This window comes from Melanerpes formicivorus, unplaced genomic scaffold (genome assembly GCF_026170545.1).
Source record: "Melanerpes formicivorus ecotype bairdi unplaced genomic scaffold, bMelFor1.0.p_v2 SCAF_31, whole genome shotgun sequence".
NCBI classification, from domain to species: Eukaryota; Metazoa; Chordata; class Aves; order Piciformes; family Picidae; genus Melanerpes; species Melanerpes formicivorus.
Genome location: NW_027142383.1, coordinates 3,747,625 through 3,764,407, shown reverse-complemented (window position 1 = coordinate 3,764,407; position 16,783 = coordinate 3,747,625). Strand labels below are relative to the sequence as shown.

The 16,783-nt window shown below is 44.1% G+C and overlaps 1 protein-coding gene across 2 annotated transcripts in view; it reads right to left on the bottom strand.

Annotated features, from left to right (window-relative positions):
- The window catches only part of LOC137449664 (mothers against decapentaplegic homolog 2), a 219,618-nt gene that overhangs the window by 183,931 nt on the left and 18,904 nt on the right, over positions 1-16,783 (bottom strand). For both annotated transcript variants that reach the window (XM_068155399.1, XM_068155400.1), the window contains exon 2: positions 11,070-11,362. In XM_068155399.1, the coding sequence (XP_068011500.1) occupies positions 11,070-11,305 (236 nt within the window). In that variant the 5' untranslated portion in view covers positions 11,306-11,362. The remainder of the gene's footprint in view (positions 1-11,069; positions 11,363-16,783) is intronic.

Here is a 16,783-nt window from a genome sequence, read left to right as displayed (position 1 = left end):
CACAGATCTGCAGTGGCACTCATCCTTAAAAGAAGCATGACAAGGTTATTTCACAGAGACTATTCTGTGATAAACAGTGGTGTAGAAAAGCAGACTCCAAGGTAAGTTCTGTTTAAGCTTGTATTAGCAACCAGAGTAAACTGGTATTTAATTTCACACCACATACGGGCACTTTTTTCTGTTTTGTATTACTAATCAATAGCATGCAGTGGATTACGATAACACCCAATGCATATTCACAGATCCACACCTTATGTCCTTCTTAGCAGACCTAGACAATCAGAAGCATCAAAGGACAAAGTATATTTATAGGAAGATATACCCATTATAGTACCACCTGACCTATGCACAGCAAATTGGTTTGTTAACAGGAGACAGCAATCTTACGGAACATCATATTTCAAAAGATAAACAGAGCTCAGCATACACATTTCAGAGCTAGCATCAGACAGACATTAAAAAGACAACAACAAACCCAAAACCACAAACAAAAAGCCTTTATCTCCAGTTCTTTAAGTACTATTAGTCATAATAAATCATACAATCAATAAGGTTGGAAAAGACCTCAAAGATCATCAAGTCCAACCTGTCACCATAGACCTCATGACTACTAAACCATGGCACCAAGTGCCACGTCTAATCCCTTTTTTAACACCTCCAGGGGTGGTGACTCCACCACCTCCCTGGGCAGCCCATTCCAATGTCTAACAACTCTCTCTGTGAAGAACTTTCTCATCACCTCAAGCCTAAACTTCCCCTGGCACAGTTTGAGACTGTTCTCTTGTTCTGGTGTTGGTTGTCTGGGATGCAGTGAAAGCTTTTCCCACAAGCTAATGGATAGAGTTAAGTCAAATAATTTTTCCTCAGGTAGCCTATCATCTGCCAAGTGGGTGAGGAACTGATAGAATAGAATAAACCAGGTTGGAAGGGACCTTCAAGATTGTGTTCAACCTATCATCCAACACCACCTAATCAACTAAACCATGTAACCAAGCACCCTATCAAGTCTCCTCCTGAATAAGCTGTTTTGCAGCTGATGGACAACCAATAAACACCAAAACATTTTGATTAAGTTTCTCAAGCTAGTAGATTAGAACAACAGTTACATAACCTTTTAATACCACACTCCAAACTGGACAGCTTGCCCTATGAATTACTGTAGTGGTTTGAGGGGGAAGGAAGCAGGGCAGTGGACTCTCTCCTCTTTACCAGTTTTGTTTGGGGCGGTTGCAGTTATAGAATCATGGAATAGTCAGGGCTGGAAGGAATCTCAAGGATCATCTACCATGGGCAGGGACACCTCACACTAGATCAGGATGCTCAGAGCGACATCCAGCCTGGCTTTAAAAACATCCAGGGATGGGGCTTCTACAACCTCTTTGGGCAACCTGTTCCAGTGTCTCACCACCCTTGTGGTGAAGAATTTCTTCCTAACATCCAATCTGAATCTACCCATTTCTAGTTTTGCCCCATTCCCCCTAGTCCTATCACTACCTGACATCCTAAAAAGTCCCTCACCAGCTTTCTTGGAGGCCCCCTTAAGACACTAGAAGGCCACAATAATGTCTCCTTAGAGCCTTCTCCTCTCCAGACTGAACAGCCCCAACTCTCTCAGTCTGTCTCGAAAGGAAAGGTGCTCCAGCTCTCTGATCATCCTCATGGCCCTTCTCTGGAAACATTGCAACACGTTCATATGTTTCTTGTAATAGGGGCTCCAGAACTGGAGACAGTATTCAAGGTGGGGTCTCACCAGAGTAGAGGGGGAGAATTGCCTCCTCAACCTCCTGGCCATGTTCCTCTTGATGCAGTAAATAATTTTGTATCATTCAACTAAGAACTCTTCGCTTTTCCTTTCTATCTCCTGATTGGAGGGAGGGATGTGTGTGTAGGAAAACAGCAATCAGGTTAACACCATGCATTAAACCCTGGCCTTTTTTTGGCATTTCCAACATGGGGCAAAAAGCCACTAACTTAATTAGGACAGTTGGATTTTCATAGTATCATAGTATCATTCAGGGTTGGAAGGGACCACAAGGATCATCTAGTTCCAACCCCCCTGCCATGGGCAGGGACACCCCACACTAGATCAGGCTGGACAGAGCCTCATCCAGCCTGCTCTTAAACACCTCCAGGGACGGGGCCTCGACCACCTCCCTGGACAACACATTCCAGGGTCTCACCACTCTCATGGTGAAGAACCTCCTCCTCACATCCAGCCTGAATCTCCCCACCTCCAGCTTCATTCCATTCCCCCTAGTCCTATCACTACCTGAGATCCTGAGAAGTCCTTCCCCAGCCTTCCTGTAGGCCCCCTTCAGATACTGGAAGGCCACAATTAGGTCACCTCAGAGCCTTCTCTTCTGCAGACTGAACAGCCCCAACTCCTTCAGTCTGTCCTCATAGGAGAGGTGCTCCAGCCCTCTGATCATCCTCGTGGCCCTTCTCTGGACACGTTCCAGCACCTCCACATCCCTCTTGTAATAGGGGCTCCAGAACTGGACACAGTACTCCAGGTGGGGTCTCACCAGGGCTGAGTAGAGGGGGAGGATCACCTCCCTCGACCTGCTGGCCACACTTCTCCTGATGCAGCCCAGGATCTGATTGCCTTTGCGGACTGCAAGTGCACACTGAGAGCTCATGTTGAGCTTCTCGTCCACCAGCACCCCCAAGTCTCTCTCCTCAGAGCTGCTTTCCAGCCAGTCACTGCCCAGCCTGGATTTGTGCCTGGGATTGCCTCGACCCAGATGCTGGACCCTGCACTTGCTCTTGTTGAACCTCATGAGGTTGGCTCGTGCCCACCTCTCCAGCCTGTCCAGGTCCCTCTGGATGGCCTCCCTTCCCTCCAGCGTGTCTGCTGCACCACACAGCTTGGTGTCATCAGCAAACTTGCTGAGGGTGCACTCAATGCCACTGTCCATGTCCCCCACAAAGATGTTGAATAAGACAGGTCCCAGGACTGATCCCTGAGGGACTCCGCTTGTCACTGGCCTCCACTGGGACATGGACCCATTGACAGCCACTCTTTGGGTGCGGCCATCAAGCCAGTTCCTTATCCATCTAGTGGTCCACCCATCAAACCCATGTGTCACCAGTTTGGAGACCAGGATGTGGTGCGGGACAGTGTCAAAGGCTTTGCTCAGGTCCAGGTAAACGACATCAGTTGCTCGCCCCTCATCTAGTAATTTTGTCACCTGCTCATAGAAGGCCACCAGGTTGGTCAGGCAGGATTTGCCCTTGGTGAAGCCATGCTGACTGTTCCCAATCACCTCTTCACTATTCTTTTGAGCGAGTAGTGCCTCCAGGAGGATCTGCTCCATGATCTTTCCAGGCACAGAGGTGAGACTGACTGGCCTGTAGTTCCCTGGTTCCTCCTTCTTACCCTTTTTGAAGATGGGGGCAATGTTTCCCCTTTTCCAGTCTGTGGGGACTTCCCCACACTGCCATGACTTTTGAAATATAATAGAGAGGGGTTTAGCAACCTCATCTGCCAGTTCTCTCAGGAGACCTTTAGCAGAAGCAACTTTAGCAGGAGAGTGCCAAGTTGAGATACAGAAAGAATTCACTTCTGTTAAGAGTAAACTTTTTTGGGAATAAGACGAAGAGCCAGAGGCAATCATTTGATATTTATGCTTGGGAGAGTTACAGGATATACAGAAGGACTACAGCCACTATCCAGACAAGCCCATTATCATCTGGCTTCTCTGATGCTGGGATATGGGAGCCAATGGTTTGGAATTGGAAGGCAGGGAAGCCAAGCAGCTGAGATCCCTGTCTAGGGAAGGGGATATTAACAAGGTTATTTAGAAGCTGGTACAAACCCTCAGCCACTGGAGACAGCTTATAGGAGGTGTAAGGGATAGGATCCCCCTCAAGGATGATATAAAGGATCAACTTGGAAGATGGATTGCCATGGAGAAAGGCATCCAATTCTTGAAGGAACTGCCTGTGCTGGAAACACTCTATAACAACACAAATAATCCCCAGCCTGCAGACCCAGATAAGGTAGCATGCACACACCACCCATGTAGAAAAATTTGTTATGAACTGTACCACCATCATATGGCAGCTCACAGGCAATTAGTCTGGGCCATGAGAGATGACCAAGGACAAACAGTGGATGAACTGGTTAGTCTGCTCTGGCAATATGAGGAAAGTCTCTCTTTGAATGTACGGGCCTTTGTTTCAGCTGTGGAGGAACTGACTCTAACATTTTACCAACTCCAAGGAAATTTGTCCCACTCCCCTCCTGTGCAGTCTAGTATTCCAGCTATTATAAGTAGGCATCTCCCTGTCCAAGAAAAGGAATATGGGAAGCAGTCCAGGGGGAGGACATGAAAAGTCAACTTCATCCCTAGCTGTGTGTTTGTGAATTGCAAGGAAACCTTTTCCAGAAGAACATTGTCCTGGTTTCCAGTGGGAAATCATCCAAAAAGAGGAAACAAATTGATACTACCTCTGATCCTCTTCAAGGGACCTCTAAGGCATTCCCAGAATAGGCAAGTGATTCCAATCAGGATTAGAGGGGCCCTGCCTCCAACCAGGTGGAGAAGAGGGACAACCAGGTCTATTGCACTGTGTGGATCAGATGGCCGGGTACATCAAAACTACAAGAATATAAAGCTTTAGTGTATACAGGTGTACAATGTACTCTGATGTCAAACTGAGTGGACAGAACCTATCTGTATTTTTGGTGTGACAGGGCAAACCCAAAAGCTAAGTGTTACAGTTTGAGCTGGGTGCCCCCCTGTAATGTTTACTTCCTGTGTCCAGAGGTCCAGCCCAGAGGGGTGGACACAGGAAATTATGTAGTATTTCCTACCACAATCCTTTGCACCACTATAAGATCCAGTGCGGAGTCTAGCACTTTCTCTTTTCTTCCTCCTCCGTCAGCCGGTAACTGGGGAGGAGATCTCCTGGCCATGGGCCTGGCTAGGCCCAAGGCCACGGGGGGATGGGCAGTCTCAGATCTGGCCAGCTGAGACTAGCCTAGCAGTGGGAGGGGGAAGAAGGAGCCCTGGGGGTCTCGGGTGTACCCTCAGGTAGGGATGGGATCTCTCTGGGTCTGTTTGGGGATTTTTCTTTGTCACTGTGCTTTTGCTTTTCTGTAAAGGATCACTGCTTTCTATTTAAACTTTCCATCACTTTTGCAATCCGTTTGTCTGAGTGCTTATTGTTGCCAGGGGTGGGGAAGGGGGCTGCCTCAACCCAGCACACTAAGTGTGTTAGAATCTGAGGTGAACCTAACCAGAAGTGATTGGCACCCTACTGTGACCGATGCAGGGGTGCCATGCATCCCTGGCATAGACTATCTTAAGAGGGAATAGAATAGAATAGAATAGAATAGACCAGACCAGACCAGACCAGACCAGACCAGGTTGGAAGAGACCTTCAAGATCATCGCGTCCAACCCATCAACCAATCCAACCCACCTAAACAACGGCATCAAGCACCCCATCAAGTCACCTCCTGAACACCTCCAATGACAGCGACTCCACCACCTCCCCGGGCAGCCCATTCCAATGGGCAATCACTCTCTCTGTGTAGAACTTCTTTCTAACAACCAACCTAAATCTCCCCTAGCACAGCCTGAGACTGTGTCCTCTTGTTCTGGTGCTGGCTGCCTGGGAGAAGAGACCAACATCCGCCTGTCTACAACCCCCCTTCAGGTAGTTGTAGAGAGCAGTAAGGTCACCCCTGAGTCTCCTCTTCTCCAGGCTAAGCAGCCCCAGCTCCCTCAGCCTCTCCTCATAGGGCTTGTGTTCCAAACCCCTCACCAACTTTGTTGCCCTTCTCTGGACACGCTCCAGCAAGTCAACATCCTTCCTAAACTGAGGGGCCCAGAACTGGACACAGTACTCGAGGTGCGGCCTAACCAGTGCAGAATACAGGGGCAGAATGACCTCCCTGCTCCTGCTGGCCACACTGTTCCTGATGCAGGCCAGGATGCCATTGGCCCTCTTGGCTGCCTGGGCACACTGCAGGCTCATGTTCAGCCTGCCATCAACCAGCACCCCCAGGTCCCTCTCTGCCTGGCCGCTCTCCAGCCACTCTGACCCTAGCCTGTAGCACTGCATAGGGTTGTTGTGGCCAACATGCAGAACCTGGCACTTGGATCTTATGCCGTTGGACTCTGCCCATCTGTCCAGCTTGTCGAGGTCTCTCTGCAGAGCCTCTCTAGCCTCCAGCAGATCAACTCCTGCCCCCAGCTTGGTGTCATCAGCAACTTTACTGATGATCGACTCAATGCCCTCAACCAGATCATCAATAAAGATGTTAAAGAGGATGGGGCCCAGCACTGATCCCTAGGGGACTCCACTAGTGACTGGCCACCAGCTGGATGTAGCACTATTCACCACCACTCTCTGGGCTCGGCCCTCCAGCCACTTCCTAACACAACACAGTGTGCTCCCATCCAAGCCATGGGCTGACAGCTTGGCCAGGAGTTTGCTATGGGGGACAGTGTCAAAGGCCTTGCTGAAGTCCAGGTAGACTACATCCACAGGCCTCCCCACATCCACCAGGCGTGTCACCTGATCATAGAAGGAGATCAGGTTGGTCAGGCAGGACCTGCCCTTCCTAAATCCATGCTTGCTAGGCCTGATCCCTTGGCCACCCTGTCAGTGCTGTGTGATTGCACTCAAGATGACCTGTTCCATGATCTTCCCTGGCACTGAGGTCAGGCTGACGGGCCTATAATTCCCTGGTTCGTCCTTCACGCCCTTCTTGTGGATGGGCACCATGTGGGCCAGCTTCCAGTCATCTGGGACCTCTCCAGTGAGCCAGGACTGCTGAAAATTATGGAGAGTGGCTTGGCCAGCTCATCTGCCAGCTCTCTCAGCACCCTAGGATGGATCCCATCTGGTCCCATGGACTTGTGGGGATCCAAGTGGCTAAGCAGGTCTCTAACTTCTTCCTCCTGTATTAGAGGGGAACTATACTGCTCCCTGGCTCCTTCTTCCAGCTCTGCAGGCCAGCTGTCTGGAAGACATTCTGTCCTGCCAGTGAAAATTGAGGCAAAGAAGGTATTAAGTATATACTCACTTGAGTATTTGCAGTCAAGTGACTCTGGGGAGTTTAGTGTGTGTTAAAGTACCTCTGTATTTTCCTCATCTTTAGTTACTATATTCCCCCCCCCCCCCATGTCCACTAAGGAGTGGAGGTTGTCCTTGCCCCTCCTCTTGCCATTGATGTATTTGTAAACGCATCTTTTGTTCTCCTTCACAGCAGTGGCCAGTCTAAGCTCTAAATGGGCTTTTGCCTCCCTAATTTTTTTCCTACATGACCTAGCAGCATCCTTAAACATTTCATGGGTAACCTCTCCTTCCTTCCAAAGATGACACACCCTACTTTTGTCCTTTAATTTGCCCAGAAGTCCATTGCCCATCCAGGTCGGCCATCTACCCTGGCAGCTCATCTTCCGGCACATAGGCACAGCCTGCTCCTGCGCCTTCAAGAATTCTTTCTTGAAGTAGGTCCAGCCCTCCTGGACCCCTTTGTTTTTAAGGGCTGTTTCCCAAGGTACCTTCTGAGTTAGTACTATCTTAGTTATTTCAACTACAGCCTTCAAACATTTATAAAACCAATTCACATTTAAGAAAATGCATACAGATTGAGGATGTTCTTTATACCCAGCAGTTCTCCACTTGTAAGCTATTATTAAGAATCAGGGTTCATCCCCATCAGTAAATTATCCCAGCTCTGCTACAAACTAACAGACAGCAACAAGTTCTGTTTCTGACTTCAAATTCAGCAATGTTATTTTGGGACCTATTGCACCAATCCAATTGCCTACTGATGTCCATTTAGCCAACTTGCTCATATCTTAGCAGCATATATTGGAAACTCTCCTAGAAGCTCCCAGAGGAACCCTCCCCTGGTGTAATCATGGAAATCACTCATCTCCTACAGCTTTGACCTGAGGGGGAACAAAAAGTTCTGTATTTCTACCCTTTGAAGTAACCTGTTCTGGGGAAAGATTTTAAAGCTTGAAAACAATCTATTCTAGACGCTTGCCAACTCCACTCTACTGGTGATCAAGAGCATCCTTAAAACTAGGTTACTGCATACAGCTATGTTATCACTTTGACAAATATTCCCAAGGAATTAAAAAAATAAAAAAGCTAACTTGTAGCACAAGTTGTGCTGATTAACACATGAGCAGCCTTTGCATAGCACACATATCAGCCTCCCTCAGTATGCAGGCACCTTGACAGAATAATCCTATTCACAGCAGGATTATCAATGACATACAGTAAGTATATGCAGATTTCTGAAGAGGCAATCTAATTTCAATTTTGGTCTAAACTGCTCAGTTTTGAGAAAAGCTTGTAGGCATTTAGTCACTTCAGGCTTCAGTGATGAAAATGTATACTAGAGTTAAGTACTGCCTCAGGCTCTCTGAAAATCTCCAAGGGGACCAGAAACTTATGAAACCATTACTTCTGTTGAGGGACTAATGCAACAGGTGCAAACAGAAGGATCCCACAACACCTGCCAATATCTACATCAAGTTAAACAGTATTAGTAAGTAAATATAAAGCTAGTTTTAAAACAAATTAACAATAACAAAAGATAAACAACAAAAACACAAGAAAACCACATACACAAAAACCAAACAAAAAACCTCTCTCCAAGAACATTTGGAAAGTTAGCCCAGCTGCCACATAAGAACTCAGCACCTTAACACCTCAAACTTCCTGCTAAGAAAAAACAAAGTTTCAAATTCATCTTTTTTTTAATTTATCCCTGCTGATTTGTAGATCTTCAAGACATTCATTAAAGTGGGTCTCAAGCAGCAGTTTCATTAGCTTACTAAATCCAAGAACAAGAATTGTCAGAAATCATTTACAGTACTGAGTTCACATTTGTTTTTTCTTGGGAACCCAGACTGTTGTGGTCCAAGTAAAATACTATCAATACTCCAAAAGCCAACTATAAAACATAAGAATTCTGTTGGCAACCCAGATGCCATCTTGCCCCCTTAATACCAAAGTTTAAACCTTGTATAATTGTGACTGAGGCTGTGCCTTTAAGAAAGGGATAGTGCTGGGACACTCTAGCTGAATATTTTGAAAATATTCAGATATTCTAAACTAATTTCATTGGTAGAATGCAACTTTAAGTTTTAGTGCAGTTGGAATTTTTCTCAGTTCCTCTCTGTTCTTCTCTCTCTCCACCCACTATAATAATAGTCAATATCACTTGGGGTTGGACCTGATGATTTCTGGAGGTCCCTTCCAACCCGTAACATTCTGTGATACTGTGATCACTTAAAGAGCTCTCTAGCTACCAGCTTACTCCTAAGGCAATCAAGAAAAGTAAAACCTAGTTCCAGTTCTTTTTACAGCTGACTGAAGGATCAATGATAACAGCACATTACAGCCCAGCAAGAACTGCTGGTCACAACATGGTGACTATACAGAGTATAACACAACTTCATATTCTGTTTTAAGGAATTATTTACTTATACCTACTTTAACAGAAAAAGCAATGCAAGCAGGACATACTCAAAGTACACTAGGAGAACAATGATATATTAAACATATGGTTTCTATCTTCTAACATCATCTTCAAAAGTAAGTTTAGACAACTATTCTTCTGAAGTATTTACTGTCCCAGCACCCCTGCAGTAGAGCTCTAAGAAGTCTCTCTAAGAGCTCCAAAAGTTAGATACAGAGATTATACTTGATATAAAATGGGTATGGTATATTTAATTTCTGCCATACAAAACATCTTCCAATTAAGCAATTTCATGTGTCACAGTAAAGACTTGCTAAATGCAGAGTAATCTCATATCAAGAAAAGACATATCCCTACAGGTTCTAATTTTAGTCTATTGATATACACATTATACAAGAACGCCCTAATTTTATTTCTGATTGTTTTACAGCTGGCAAAAAGAAGAAAGCAGAAGAGAAACCCTGAGAATGTTAAGACCGCTTTAGGGAAAAAATACAAAAGGGCAGCATTAGAAACAAAAAGTCAACAGAAGACAGAGAATAAAATGAATGTAGCAATTCATTCAGAACATACTTGTGCTTTCCTCAGAAAGTTGTGTCAAATCTAAAAGAGAATGGTAAAACCGCTGTAATATTTGATATATGGACATCGTTACTGACACTGTCAAATCTAGTTTGTGCAATGATTAATAATATTTGAAAGCAGCTAGGATGAATGTGCTAATATAGAAATTAATGTCATAAACCAGATGCAGTTTCTCTCCCATAGAAATTATTTCAAGCATCAAGGGGCTAAGTGCCCAGAATATTCCTGTGCCACCAAATCCTTTCATAGAAAAACATATTTGTAAAGTGATTTGATACTTATGTCACACATGCACCTTGGTAAGATTTCCATACATGAATCAAGAGCAGACTGCACTATACTTCATACATAACCCTTACTTCTCACACAGCAGTTGCTATGAATTAAGTTGATAAAGTCAAAGGTATAGAATGCAAGTTGTTCACCTACATGTACATACATATAAAAGGCAGGAAAGCAGTTCTAGAAATATTCAAAAGTACTTTTTATTTAATAAATTCATTAACCAATAATTACAATAAACTAGTCTTCAGTCAACTTGCCTCCAAAAAATAAAACTTCCCTTTAAAAGCAAGAATGGATGAAGGTTGTACATTTTAAATGAACATACCAGATACAATTGAATAGTTCGATGACTGAAGTGTTGACCAAGACAAAAAAAAAAAAAAGATTAATTTTTCAAGTAGAAATGTAGGTTCAAGTATGCCACTCCAATTAAAGACAGGGTTATTTAGAAAAGCATAAGGCAGTGATACAAAGTATGAGTTCTGCTAAGCACCACTACTAAAATACATACAAATTGAAAATTATGTAGCAGTAAAAATTGAAATATAAAGATATTAGTAGAAATTGTGATGTTACAAAGTGTGTAATTCAGTTGTAAGCAAGCACAACATAACACAAAAAAAAGAATATTTAAATAATCCAAAGCATGCAACTGATTATTTATTTGTTCACAGGATAGCCTAAAAATCCACGTAATCGTTTGTTAAGTGGTTGTAACAATTTCAAACAGCAGCACTTACCTTGGTATTGTCACACATTTTGTATTTGAATTCTGAGTGGTAATTGCTTTCTCAAGCTCATCCAGCTGTCCTGTTTTCTTCAGCTTCTTGACTAAGCTTTTCACTGCTTTTTCACACCACTTTTCCTCCTGAACATTCTGCTCACCACCACCAGCCCCTCCAGAGCCACCAGCAGATTTTTTCCACCCTAGAAGTCTCTTCACAACTGGTGGAGTGAATGGCAATATGGATGACATGACTTTCACCAGATAGAACACTCAGCAAGCAATAAATTAGAGATTCCCGTCTGAACCCTAAAACCAAAACAAAGATATTGGCACTGAGGTTTCACATGAAACAAATACCTTGCTTAGGACCTTTCATTACCAAATGCATCCTAAAGCAAGTCAGATAAACAGTTCAGAAGTTGTCTGCATCATAGTTAGGTACATCACCAATAAGGTTAAAATACAAGTTTGCTGTAGACTCTTCTACACTTGGATTAGACATTTAATTTCCCCTCAAGCCTTTCTTGGTTAAAACCAACTCCAGAAAATACAAAAGTTAACTTGAGTCTAGCTTTGCACCTAGGCTGGATAGCTTTTGTCATTTAAATAAGTTTTCCACAAGTGATGAATAAATTGCATACACATGTGACCATTTGAGGTTGCAAGTTCTGCCAGTCTCCAAATTAATTTAGCAATCAAAATTGTTTGGAATGTCTTTTAATCATTATATCTTGACAGAAGTCTTCCTACTGTCAGCCACTTCACAAGCCTTTTCTCATTTCTTTGTCATGTTTTAAATAGCTACCAATTTTGTTCCATTTGGGACATGGATTTGAAATTCATAAGTTTATTACTAAACTTATTTGTATTTTTCAATCTAGAGTTCAATGGCCTACAGATAATGAAGCTTCTCAACTGGGAGTACTTGATGAATTTAAGTCTTTCAAAATCTATTAAAGGATATTTTTAAATCCTAGTTTACAGGTACCTGTTTTCAATTTTGATAGCCTTTTATTCAGTATCAACTATATGATCATGATGCTTATGCAAAATGAAAGATTAGAAGGGATGATGAAACTTAATCTACATTTAGCACTGAGTTCAATTTGTGTTTCAAAAATTTTTTAAAAATAAATGACAGCCATTTAGAAAAAAAACAGCTTTGTTTTGCAGCTTCTGCTAAGTATTAAAACAAAATCCCCAAAGCAACTGCATTATTTCAGGTAGTTATTAGAAACTGCTCGAGGGTGTAATAGTCCTATGGCACCAAAGTAAAAAACCACCTTATTTCCAGGCAGCAAATAGGTATTTGAACTCCAGAAAGTTATCTTACTACCAAGCTGTGTAAATGCAGTCAGGTGAAAATAATTTGTTTTAGCCTCTCTATCCCATACAGGCACATTCCTCACTTCTATCTTCCCAACCTGGCTAATTCGATTCTATCTAATACATACCAACTTCATCTTACTGAAATTTCTCATCTTTAAAACAGCATGGGACTCTCCAAGCTACAGTATTCATTCAATTTATGCCTTGTCATATTTTTGTGGTTTCAGTGAGGTCAATAATCATTAAATTATATTCTACAGGCGACTTTAAATCATAAATTTTAAATTCCAATAAGCCAGAACATTCAGTAGGAATCACACTTCAGTTTTAACTAAATTATACCTCCATAAATCTACTTGTTAGAGCACCTTTCAATGCCTCAGAACACTACTTTAATCATCAGCCCTATAAAGCACTTTTCAGTAGGGTTACATTTACCACCAAGGTAAATTGCCTATTCTTCCAGACCTTTTAAAGATACTTGTGACCATTTGAGGCTGTGCCTTTAAGAAAAGGACAGTACTGGGACACTATGGCTGAATGTTTTGGAAATGTTAACAAAAACAATCAGATATTCTAAACTAATTTCATTGGTGGATTGGTAAAAAAGGGCAGTTTTGAACCTAAGTGTGACTGGGACTTTCCTCAGTTCACTCTTCCCTCCTCCCTTTCCAGCTCATCTGTTTCTAGGCTCTCTACCAGAGTGACCTTGGACAGATAATCGTGGGGCCTACTAACACTTTGCTTTAATTTATAACTGCTTTTATTAACAATTGCTCTTTTTCTCCCTTTCTAACCCGCTTTGGGGGAAAAGAGGAGAGAAGGTGGTACAAGGGGGGGAACCCTCCTCAGCAGAGGAGGGAATTTCGTTCCCGTATAATAATTTTTCTTTTTACTTTGCTGTATATTTCTGTGTATATATTGTAAATACTGTAAATTGTGTATATATCATAGTTTCATAGTTTCATTCAGGGTTGGAAGGGACCACAAGGATCATCTAGTTCCAACACCCCTGCCATGGGCAGGGACACCCCACACTAGATCAGGCTGGACAGAGCCTCATCCAGCCTGCTCTTAAACACCCCCAGGGACGGGGCCTCGACCACCTCCCTGGACAACCCATTCCAGGGTCTCACCACTCTCACGGTGAAGAACCTCCTCCTCACATCTAGCCTGAATCTCCCCACCTCCAGCTTCATTCCATTCCCCCTAGTCCTGTCACTACCTGAGATCCTGAGAAGTCCTTCCCCAGCCTTCCTGTAGGCCCCCTTCAGATACTGGAAGGCCACAATTAGGTCACCTCAGAGCCTTCTCTTCTGCAGACTGAACAGCCCCAACTCCCTCAGTCTGTCCTCATAGGAGAGGTGCTCCAGCCCTCTGATCATCCTTGTGGCCCTTCTCTGGACATGTTCCAGCACCTCCACATCCCTCATGTAATAGGGGCTCCAGAACTGGACACAGTACTCCAGGTGGGGTCTCACCAGGGCTGAGTAGAGGGGGAGGATCACCACACTTCTCCTGATGCAGCCCAGGATCTGATTGGCCTTGCGGGCTGCAAGTGCACATTGAGAGCTCATGTTGAGCTTTTTGTCCACCAGCACCCCCAAGTCTCTCTCCTCAGGCTACTTTCCAGCCAGTCACTGCCCAGCCTGTATTTGTGCCTGGGATTGCCTCGACCCAGATGCAGGACCCTGCACTTGCTCTTATTGAACTTCATGAGGTTGGCTCGTGCCCACCTCTCCAGCCTGTCAAGGTCCCTCTGGATGGCCTCCCTTCCCTCCAGCGTGTCTGCTGCACCACACAGCTTGGTGTCATCAGCAAACTTGCTGAGGGTGCACTCAAAGCCACTGTCCATGTCACCCACAAAGATGTTGAACAAGACAGGTCCCAGGACTGATCCCTGAGGGACTCCGCTTGTCACTGGCCTCCACTGGGACATGGAGCCATTGACAGCCACTCTTTGGGTGCGGCCATCATGCCAGTTCCTTATCCATCTAGTGGTACACCCATCAAACCCATGTGTCACCAGTTTGGAGACCAGGATGTGGTGCGGGACAGTGTCAAAGGCTTTGCTCAGGTCCAGGTAAATGACATCAGTTGCTCGCCCCTCATCTATTAATTTTGTCACCTGCTCATAGAAGGCAACCAGGTTGGTCAGGCAGGATTTGCCCTTGGCAAAGCCATGCTGACTGTTCCCAATCACCTCTTCACTATTCTTTTGAGCGAGTAGTGACTCCAGGAGGATCTGCTCCATGATCTTTCCAGGCACAGAGGTGAGACTGACTGGCCTGTAGTTCCCTGGTTCCTCCTTCTTACCCTTTTTGAAGATGGGGGCAATGTTTACCTTTTTCCAGTCTGTGGGGACTTCACCAGATTGCCATGACTTTTGAAATATAATAGAGAGGGGTTTAGCAACCTCATCTGCCAGTTCTCTCAGTACCCGTGGGTGTATCCCGTCAGGTCCCATGGACTTGAACACTTTCAGGTTCTTCAGACGATCACCAACCTGGTCTACACTTAAAATGGGCAGTTCTTCCTCCCCGTCCCTGGCTTTGACTTCCATAACATCAGGAGTGTGGCTAGAGGCCCTTGCAGTGAAGACTGAGGTAAAGAAGTTATTAAGTACCTCAGCCTTTTCCTCATCACTTGTGACCATGTCACCAGTTTCCTTTCTGAGGGGGCCCACACCTTCCCTAGCCGTCTTCTTCCCATTAATATACCTGTAGAAGTTCTTAGTGTTCCCTTTAATCTCCCTGGCTAGATTCCATTCAAACTCTGCTTTGGCTTTCCTAACCAGGACTCTTGCTGCTCAGGCAGCTTCCTTATATTCCCCCTGTTCTACCTGTCCTTCTCTCCACTTCCTGTAGAGTTTCCTTTTAAGTAATAGTGTGTCCAGTAGCTCCTTGCCCATCCAGGCAGGCCTCCTAGCATTCTTACCTGCTTTTCTCTTTGTTGGTACACAGAGCTCCTGGACACAGAGGAGGTGGTCCCTGAATACTGACCAGCTGTCCTGGGTCCCTCTTCCCTCCAGGGCTTTGTCCCACGACACTTTGGCTAGCAGATCCCTGAAGCGATCAAAATCTGCACGCCTAAAGTCTAGGGTCGTGAGCTTGGAATACTTCCTCCTGATTGCCCTGAGGATATTAAATTCAACTGCTTCATGGTCACTGCAGCCAAGGCCGTCTATGAGCCTCACATTGCTTACCAGCCCTTCCCTGTTGGTGAGAATATCCTACATTCCCTAAAAATTGCTTGTAAATATAACCTTCCCTTTTGCTTCTCCGGCTGGCTAGCTGTGGTTTTTCTTCCTCTTTGTGGGGGAGAGGAGGCTAGGCCTTTCTCTCTAACCCTCCACAATACTCAATGCTTTTATCTAATTTTTCAGCTTTATAATACTCCTTGTGTCCAATTTTGCAGCATTCTCTCCCTTAAGACATGACACTAAGATATATATAGTTTTCTATATCCTATGGTGGTTTTTTTTTTTAAACTAATATTTGCATTTCTGCTTCAAACATGCATTCAGTGATTTAAGATTTGCAGCAGGAAAGAATTTAGAAACTCCATGCATTTCTGGTTTTCTTTATATTTGAACTCACACTATTTTGACATACTCCAAGGGGGAAAAAAAAAAAAAAAAAAACAACACAACAAACCCCCCCCCAACAAACACAAGCCAACAACAAACCACCAAACAAACCCCCAAAACGTTCTTATCCCGTTTCCAAAAGACTGTAAGCTTAAACCTAACTAATCAGAAAAACAAAAAACTCCACAAAGGGACATGCTCAAAGAGCCCTTTATTACAATAATCATTGCAGTTTAGCAGCTATTAAAAAACCTGCACAACACACACCATAGCTGCTGACTAAGTCACAGAGGCTTCAACTACCTTATAGCTATTATTTTGCCATGTCAGGGATTTGCTAGGAGTACAAGAATTTCACTAAATTATTCCAGGAGTGGCCCCATATTTTACAAATGCTGAGCAGAGAATGTTCCAGAAGTAGGACAAGATTTTATTCAGCTTAATACTTCAGCCAATTGTGATGAGTACTCATAGGAGAATATTTCAGCCAGCTTAATTTGTGTAAAGTGGCACTGCTCCAAGCAGGCCCTGCAAAGTACAAGGCATGACTAGGTAGAATTACAAGTAACTTGGATAAATACAAATTATGCATAGTCTTGTGTTCCATCTCCCAAAATGACAAAAGGACACACTACTCAGAGAAAGCACACAAACCTGTTTTATTTAGCCCATCCTCATAATTCTTCATCATCTTAAACTGTCACAGCAGGAAATTAAAGGCTATATTCATACTTATTCCCTTTAGCAGCCATTTATGTACCTGTTGTCCACAAATTTGTCTAATGGCTTTTTGAACCTGCTTCCACAAT